We start from the raw sequence: 9,658 nt of genomic DNA on the forward strand, positions 1-9,658 counted from the left end.
AAAAAAGCGTGAGCCAGTATTTTTTTTCTCAAAGCATTGATCGCACGCAAGGCCGGCTTAAATATGGGGACAAGCTATGTGACCGTTCCGGGTCCAATCCGTTGTCCACCTATTTCTTAATAGATAGGGAGCCAAAATTTTTTTTAAAAAATACATGCATTTTTATATTAAAAATAAGGAAAGGGGTCCAAACTTTTTTATATGAAAATATTTTTTTTTTACTTTCACAGATTTATTTTCAAAACTACTACTGGTATTTTGGAAAAAAAAATATCTACCAATTTAAAAAAAAAATAAGTTTGGAAATTAAATTTTTATTTTGCCCCAGAACCATGACACCATTGAGCCGGACCCTGATCTCACGGCTCTAGTAGAGAATATAGATGTATTTTCTTTTTGTGAAATTATGGAAACATAAACTGTATATATGTATAAGATATTAAGGGTCCGAATGGTGACCGCGGATTTGGTAATATTAGCGGGACGGAATTAAAGTGCGGTACGGTCCAACTGTGGTTCGTGCGGTTTACGGGATAAGTGCAGTTTTGATTAAAAAAAAGTAGTGGGGTTTTAATAAAAAAAGTAGTGCAGTTTTGATAGAAAATATAATGTAAAATTAATTGTTTAAAATATTTTTTATAAAATTATTTATTTTAATGTGTAATCCAAATAAATGTGTTTATTTTTTTTCAAATGTCATACCCAAAGATTAATATTTGTATCTTTTGATATTTGTGCTAGACAAAATGAAGTAAAGTTTAGTTAGTATTGTAAAATAAATTTATTCAGTGGTAAAAGTAAAGACATAGGAAGATTTGGTCCCTCACAGATCATGGTGCATACTTGGTTAAAAGTGGATACTGGTTGGCAGTAAACAACTTTCAAAATGTTGGAAACTCTCGGTCTGTTATGGAGCAGGAGATCATTGAAGTGAAAAAAAAAGTCTGGAAAATCAAAACGCTTCCCAAGATTAGAACGTTCCTGTGGGGAGCTGTTTCAGGCGCTTTGGCTGTTGCAGACAGACTGCAAAAGAGAGGTATCATTTTGGATACAGTTTGCAAACTATGCAATAGTAACACTGAGTCCATAAATCATGTTCTTTTCCAATGTCTGCCGGCGCTCGAGATTCTTCAATCAGTTAATTTCCCGCCTGATCCTTCATCCATACGAAGTCTCTGTCAAAACATAAAGCTGGCCTTGGAGATGATGTCTGATGTAACAATATCAGAGACCAATCGGAGAGCTATACCTTGGTTGCTGTGGGCAATTTGGAAAAATCGCAACTCCATCATCTATGCTGGGACTCAAATTTCTACGGAGGTTCTAACTCATCAAGCTGTTGAGGAAGCTACAATTTGGACGGAGGTAAACAGCCCTGCTACGACTCTATCCTCCCTTTCTCCGGCTTTGGTTATTGCACCTCGTTGGTCCCCTCCAAGGACTGGCTTTGTCAAATGCAATGTCAATGCAAACTGGAGAAACTCATCGTCTCTGTATGGCGGAGCATGGATAACTAGAGATCACAAAGGTACAGTACTACACAATGCTAGAGATGCTTTCACAGGTGCTCCGAATAGGCTAACGGCAGAGCTGTGCTGCATTGTTTGGTCCATGAAAAGTCAAATCGATCTGGGGCATCACGAGGTGATCTTTTCCATTGATAAGGCATTCGCAGCTCTTGCAAATGTAGCAGCTTGGCCGCGATATAGATCATTACTCGAGCAAATTATGGTTTTGAAAACGAGGTTTAGAACGGCAAGTTTTGAACAAGAATCTGAGAGATCCAATTCCATAGTGAGAGACATAGCAAGGAGTGTACTACGAGATGGCAGGTTCAGTCATATTTAGCACTGGGCGGTCCGGCTTGGTTTCATAACAGGATTCAAGATGAGGCACACACCAACATCTGATAAATCTTTCCCTTAAGATCCTATGTTGGTTTGAGTTGTTATCTTGTTTTGGTTTTTGTCTTTTTCCCTTATCCTTGTGTTTCTTGATACTCCTTCTTAATTGAGTTTAGACGTTTAAAAAAAAAAGAAGTAAAGACATAAAAATACAATGCAAAAAATGTGGAGTAAACATAACCATAAGATGAAAGTATGTATTGTTATTATAATATCTTTTATTAGTAAAATAAGTAAATGAAAACTCAATTTTTATTATTAAGCAAGAGAGAGAGTGCGGTATTTAGTGCGTACCACACCATATTAGCAGTAGTATATGAATGTACCACACCATATTAGCAGTAGTATATGAAAAATGCGTTATTTGCATGAAACTGAACAAACAAAAAAATATTTTTTCAACTGCGTTATTTCATGAAAAAACGCTCTTGATATTACATTTCTCTTGATTGGTGACATTTACAATTTCAAGTCCCATCAAGTCCAAATACGCACCGCACTATGGTTTCCATTCGCAACCTAAGAATAGTTGACAAAAAAAACGTTGACCAAAAAAAAGTATATGGATAAGAATATATTGATTTAATATATGTATGTGTAAGCTAGCTAACACACAAATAACAGAAGAGCCGAATTGAATTGAATTGAATTGAATTGAATTGAATTGAATTGAATTTGTCAGTATGATTTTTCTGATGGCTGAAGACGACGAAATTTCCCATAAAAGTTTTTAACCAGAAAACGTAAATTGGTACCCAACTAACCAACACGCGGACGTTAATATTGTTAGAAATACCAACTTCTTATAAGTTGATACTATATACTGTAGTAAGTTTAGACATGCATTTTCTATTTAGCTTAGAAACTATACATATTCACATTCTTATAACTAGAAGTGATAAACCGATCTGTTAATAAAACTAATAACAGCCTAACAGGTGATAAACTCAAAGAAAAATATTAGGAAATACATAACAGTCGTGAAAACTATTTACATAGTTCATCATTTGGAAAATAAGGTGTACTAAGGGAATTTAGCAAAAGCATATTAAATTTTAGCATATTTATGAAAGAACATTTCTCCACAATCACAAGATTCACAACTCACAAAAGCTTATACCCCCACCAAAACATTAAGGAAAAATAACAAAATTATAAATTATAATGAGGAAAAAAAAAACAAGTCACTCTTACTAAAAATGCCAATATATACGATATACCTAATATATTTTTCTTACCACCGATTCCACATTTGTCCCGTTTTCTTTTTGTTTCAACCCCTCCAGAAGCTAATCATTCAACTTATACCCCCAAAACTGAAAACTTAAACGTAAACTACCCTCCCAAATTGCAAAACAAATTTTCATAAGAAAAAAAAAACGAAGAAAATTTTAAAAATGCATAATGTCATCAAGTAGCTTCCAGCAATCACCTAGCTCTAGGCCTCGCCGGAAAAGTGAGAGCTTGCCGGAGCTTCCTCCGAGCCGAGGGGCTTGGATTAGGATTCGAACTCGAGTTCCCATTAGAACTAGCCCTAGGGCATCCAAACGTCATGGTCTGAGAGAGATTCACCATATCCACCATCGACTGCGTCTGGTAACTCATCGTCGTAGTATCACTCATGTCACCTCTCGCCGTGGCTCTCTGCCACGAGTGCGAGCTAAGCCCCGCGAGAACGTAAGCCCTGCCAGAACTCTCGTACACTTGACGGCTCGCCATCCTCTCCTGCGTCTCCTTCAGCTCTGCACACAGCGACACACACAACGCATCTCCAGCTCTCCCCGACACAGTCTCCGACAAAACCCCACGACAAGTCTCTAAAACCGAAACAGCTCCGGTTAAATCCCCCCGCTCAGCTAAAACCCTAGCTTCGGAGATTGCTTCCGCCGCACGCAACCTAATTTTCTGTCTATCAACTTCAACGGACACCACAGGTCTTCCTTCCAACACCGGTCTGAGAATCTTCACTTCGCCGGAATTACTCAAATCAACCGTCTCTTTCGTCACGGGGTCTCTGTAAACGCATCCAACCTTGAGCAACGACATTGTATCCAAAACGCCATCGAGAACGGGAACATCAAGATTCACCAAGAAGTTCCTCTCCTCCTCTGCATAAAGATCACCGACTTCGATCGAACCGGTTCTCGAATCAAACCGGTAGCTTCCAGCTTTAACCGAACCAATCTTCAACATAGGATGAACACACTCGATCTTAACGCGCAGCTCTTGAACCATGACGCTGAGAAGACCACCAATGCACTGCGCAAACGCGTCTTGTATAACCGTCTCGGACTCTATGAAAGAAAACGTCCCTCCCGAGTTTTCAGCAATGGAATGCATCAAGGAAGCGTCGTGGTCAGCGCCGAACCCGAACGCGTGAACCGGGATCCGGTTTACTTCTTTAGGAAGCAAGGTTTTGTAATCAGCACCTTTGGTGTTAGAACCGGTGGGGCTAGTCATGGTGTATGTATCCTGACCGTCGGATAAGAGGACGATGCTCGATACAGAGTTCTTGAATCTACGTTCGATCAAAACCTTTGCGCCTTTCATTAACCCCTCTGCAATGTTAGTCCCACCGTTTGAGACTAAAGAGTTAACAGCTTGTAACGCCTCTTGCTTACCTGTCTCCGTCATGAGACGGAGAGGGAAGCTACGGCGTGCCGTGGAGGAGAAGGAGATGACTGAGAGACGGTCGAACGGGCCAAGATTCTGAATCACAAACCCCATTGCTCGTTTTAGTAAAGCTAGTTTCGTTCCCGCCATGCTTCCGCTTACATCAAGAACCGTGACCAGATCAACAGGGGCCCGGGACGAAGAAGAAGAGGAAGAGGATGAAACAGGAGGAGCTTTTAGGTTGATCAGTACAGAGAAGTCCTTGAACGAAACCGATCTCACCACTTCAGAGATCTCCGGATATGTTTTAACTTCCAGCTTCCCAGAGACGCCACCCGGTTTGGTTGATTCAGCAGGACGGTCTTGAGGTTCCAGAGCCTCGTCGTCGTTAAAAACAGCAGGCTCGTTGTTGAAGATCATGGAAACGGGTCTTAGACGTTCAGGACGCGGAGAAGGTTGGTTCTGAGACGACCTGCGCGGTGGGATTGTCATCCATGCATCGTCTCTTGGTCTAACTATCGGTTTAGACTTAGCGTTAGGGATCTGAAGAGGGACTTCGTTCCATTTCGCGCGACAAACGGGGCAAATCTGGTTGCCGTGTTGAACGTTGGTGGTGATGCAGTGGAAATGAAAGGAATGAGAGCATTCCGCTGTGAAGATTGCGTGGCCTTGTCCTGCTTTCATCGCCGTCAAGCATATAGCACATGTTTTCTGCAATGTAACAAAGCAGAATCAGATTATGGATAAAGAGTCTTCTTAGTTTGAAGAAAAAATTGAAACTTTTAAGGAGAAAGAAAATGGGTTCCACGTAATAAAGACAAGTCATTACAAGAATCCAAAGGAACCTGACATAAGTGAGTCTGTGACATAGTCTCTGACACATTTGTTTCTGCTACTATGAGCCTCTATTATTGAATGATGCATAAAAAGAAGAGCAAACCAAAAAAAAAAGATGGAATCTTCCATTACCATATAATACCGGGGGGAAAAAGTCTCAGAGAATGAGTTTAGTCTAACAATTAGGTATTAGAAGTTTGACCATTCAATAATATTCGACCCAAACAAAACTTGGTTTCTTTTGTTAGAATATGGATATTGGAATCTTGATCAAAGTTTATTCGGAATCTATGAGGTCAAACAGTTAAAAGAACAATGGGCAAAGGACACAGCTTTATAAAGTTAAAGGACAGACTTAACCAGATCAGTAATTAAAAGCTTTTTAGGCATATTCAACGCCATGAAGATGAAAGTTGAAAAGTATTAAGTAACTGCAAAGCAAAGTTAAAGAAAGCTTTAAAATTTTGAAGAAGAGTATCAAATTAGTCTGAGTTTTTCTTCACAAAGATAAACCAAATGCTTATGTAAACAGTAACGTAATTTAATGGCTAAATCTAAGAATTATCTTGGTGAAGTTTTAAAGTACAACTTTGGTTAACTAAGATTAAGAAAAATGTAAATCAAGAACAGAAAAGCTAAAGTGGATTAAGGATAATATATATAGTTAACAGCAGATTTAAAACTCTAAGAAGTGTATCAATCAACAATAATTGAAAAGTTGTATGCAAAAAAAAGCAACCAAAAAAGAAGATTGGTCCTTGAAGTGCACTCGACTATTGTCCAAAAACTTTATCACTATAGTGATTCCATTACATTACAACAAGTTGCTCATCTTTAACAATACCAAGAAATATTACACTAAAACAAAATAAAAAAAATTGAGAAAGAACGAAAGAGACAGAAGGCACTATAAACCAGGGACAAAGACAGAACAAATAGAATCCAATCTTAAGCCAGCTATCATGTCAAAATTTTGATGAAGATATAATGATTCCTGTTATAAGTTAAAGTTTGTTTTGGAGGAAAGACGTTTACCAAATTCTAATCTCACTAATCATTCTACATTTTAATCTACTAATATCCCCATTAGCCCTCAAGACATTATTACTCAACCTTAAAAACAAGTTTTTATTTCATTCATAGTTTTCAGAATGGTTAATATTTTCAAATTCTAGTAAATAATCTCTAACACAATAAAATCTATTAGCTGATTTTAAGTTGATAAACACAAACATATGAGGGTCATAGTAGTTGAAGACCACATCTAATCACATGGAACATTTTCCATTTTACTGCTTGGTTTTTCATAATTTTGTTTTAAAGTAAATGAGTTATTATTGTAATTCACAAATTAAAAAAAAAAAAACTACTCCTAATAAGATCATTTGATGTGCGTGAAGATACAAACACTTTTAAGAAAAAAGAGATTAACTGAAGATTAAACAATTAAAAAGTAGTACAAAATAACAACTAAAAAGTAAATTTAAATTAATTTTGGATTTCCAAGAAAGATTAGCACTTGGATTTGCTGTATTAACCCAGATCACAAAGTTTTGAACCATACAAAGTTTTGAACAAATCGAAATTTCACAACTTTATTTTTAAATTTTGCATAACAAAACAAATTTGACTGGGAAAATTCAACCCTTTAGAGATGAAATCAAATGAAACAGAATCAAACACAAAAAAAAAATCTAAACTTTGTAATCGAACGTAAACAGAAACGCTTAAAAATGATGACTGGAGAAAAGAAAAAACAAACCTTTGATGAGGATATGCTAATGGACCTAGGCAATCGGAGACCAGAGGAGGACGGAGTCGGCGTCGTGGGCCTTGGAACCGTTACCGGAGAAAGCGAAACGGCGTCGTTGGATCTTCTCGAGAGAGAAGAAGACTCTTCGAGCGTTTTAGGAACGTAAAGGCACAAGTTTAGACCCAAAGCTAGCTTTGCTTTTCGCCATTTGCTTCCCATTTCTTTTCTTGCAGGAATCAAAATCTATAGAAATGAACGAAAAACCGAAAATTTTGAAAAGGGCTTTTGTCTGAAAATTTGAGGAGAAAATCTTCACGTCTTATCTTCTGTAGACATGTGTTAAGAGCATCTCCAAAGTTTCTTTGTCTGCGCAGAGAGAGAGAGAGAGAGAGGGTTTTTGACCTTCTTTAGGTGATGGACGGGTAAAGGGTAGTTTGGTCAATTATGAAAACTTGGGATTATACCAAAGTTAAATTTGACAATTGATTTTTATGTTTTCACTTTTTAGTGTTCTTTTATTGGTCAGATACGACTTTTACTATTGTTCATTATTCTGTTTCCTAATTTAATGCTACTGACTAGCTAGTACATCTAAATTTTGTTTTGATTTGATTACAGCCGCTTAAAATACAACTTTCATAAATTAATATTCAAGAAACTAATAATTTAATAAATCAGTATTTATTGGTTGTGAATAAAATTTACAATTTAATAAATTAATAAAACATTATAATTTTGACATTATTAATATTAATATAAAATGCTTTAATGTACTTTGGTAATCATTTTGATCCAAATATATATATATGACATTGTTTTTTCTAATAATTACATCATATCTTCCAAATATGGCTTTATATTTTGATAATTTATTACAGTTATTTTGTTTTCCCAAAATTATTTACTTGATGATGTTTGACAATTTTTTTTGTTCAAACAACAAGATGAAGGTATGAATTTTCAGTTAGACGATTTTAAAAATTTTCGATATATTTTTCCGGCTGTACTTTTTCCTCCCAAGAAAAAGACTTCCAACACAATCTGATTCTTCCATGAATGCATCTACTTTTTGTTTCATAAGAAAATGACTGCTCTAGCGTTCATTAAAACTTGTAATAAGAAAGAAAGAAAAAATAGACTGAAACTTGTAATAAGATTTAAGCCGTGGCCGCTGAAGTAGTTGGAAATTATTCAATGAATGCATGCCTTACACAGCCTACTTGTTTAGTTTTTGTGAAGCAATTTCTGCAGTTAATATTTTGCAAAATATAAGCCATACCTTGAATTATACATGACCTTAACTTGCAAACTATCCAAAATTAGGTCAGGAGTAATGACAAAACAGTTGATTGTCACGACTCATGGTCATATATCATCAGCAACTTAAATTTAAGCGTATTTTAAGATTAAAAATTGCATATTGTTTTGGATTCTCTTAGTTCCACAAGTAAAAGCTCTGTCAATGGATTTAATATACAGTCACAGAATGATGGATCACCAACTTCTAACCACTGCTCCAGAGGGAAAAAAATACATGCACGTATATAAAACAAAGATCCTACTCCTAAGATAAAGGTAGATAGTTTATCTTAAAATAGAAAATTTGGAAGTTGTAAATTCTCTCGCTGACTCGCTCTTATTTAGACAAAGTTTTTCCCAGAAATTTACCAAAATATATTTGAACATAAGAAGGATTCTGCCAAGTGATATTAATTGGTATTTTATGAAAGTTAACTGATAATGAAAAAAGTTCTTACATTCATAAACTGATAAAAGTCATTGTCCTAAAATACGGCTAAAACCATTTGAACTATGAATGTAGGAAGTCCTTTTAAAAAAAAAAAAAACTATGAGTGTAGGAGTATGGGTTGTGTCAAATGCGTGCGGGTGCGTGCATTGATTTATGGGAGTGTAGTAACTCTTAATGCTATAGAGGAAAATTGAGAAGGAAGTGCATTAAGTATGGTTGAATAGGAGGAGAAAAAGAGAGGAGAAATGAGTTGAGGATAGGAAAAAAAGCTGGGGACAAAGATAAAGCAAAAAACTTCATAGCCATTAATTAAAACCCATTCATTAGGTGGAGAATATTGAAATTGTAGTCTATTACAGGGTGTCAACCATCATAAAGAATTCTTTAGACAAAACAAAAATCTCATGGAGAAAATAAATCCAACCAAACAAAATATCTAATATTCACATCTTTGGATTATAATAAGTTGCTTAATGTGTAATTTTTTAGGAGTCCTTTCATTTATAATAACTTTCAACTACAGAAGAATATTATACATGTCATATATGTTGAGTTTCGAGAAAAGATAAGCATATTTTGTTTTTGTGGGAGCCTTTTCTGATAGAAGAGAACTAGACATGAGAGTATTATCGTAAATCAAAGAATGTGTTACATCCCAAGTTGAGAGTAAAGAACACATGAGTGAAAAGTGATATCATTCCACATGGCATAGAGGTCGATTTTTGTAGAAAGTACATTGATCGGACTAGTATAAGGTATATACTAATATACCATACGAAAAGTTGGGTCGGATTACCCCCC

General features: G+C 36.0%; 1 protein-coding gene across 1 annotated transcript; it reads right to left on the reverse strand.

Moving 5' to 3' along the window:
• Positions 1 to 2,946: 2,946 nt before the first annotated feature.
• LOC106318195 lies at positions 2,947 to 7,496 on the reverse strand. The gene is made up of 2 exons (XM_013756072.1): positions 7,117 to 7,496; positions 2,947 to 5,228 (listed from the first exon to the last, which is right to left on the reverse strand). The coding sequence occupies exons 1-2, from the start codon at positions 7,324 to 7,326 to the stop codon at positions 3,333 to 3,335; spliced, it is 2,106 nt and encodes a 701-aa protein (XP_013611526.1). The 5' UTR covers positions 7,327 to 7,496; the 3' UTR covers positions 2,947 to 3,332.
• Positions 7,497 to 9,658: the final 2,162 nt, after the last annotated feature.

Source organism: Brassica oleracea, chromosome C9 (assembly GCF_000695525.1).
Source record: "Brassica oleracea var. oleracea cultivar TO1000 chromosome C9, BOL, whole genome shotgun sequence".
NCBI lineage: Eukaryota > Viridiplantae > Streptophyta > Magnoliopsida > Brassicales > Brassicaceae > Brassica > Brassica oleracea.

Coding starts and splice junctions, on each gene's coding strand:
- LOC106318195 (XM_013756072.1), bottom strand. CDS start 7,326: ATGGGAAGCAAATGGCGAAAAGCAAAGCTAGCTTTGGGTCTAAACTTG. Junction 5,229..7,116: donor TTAGCATATCCTCATCAAAG/GTTTGTTTTTTC, acceptor GTTACATTGCAG/AAAACATGTGCTATATGCTT.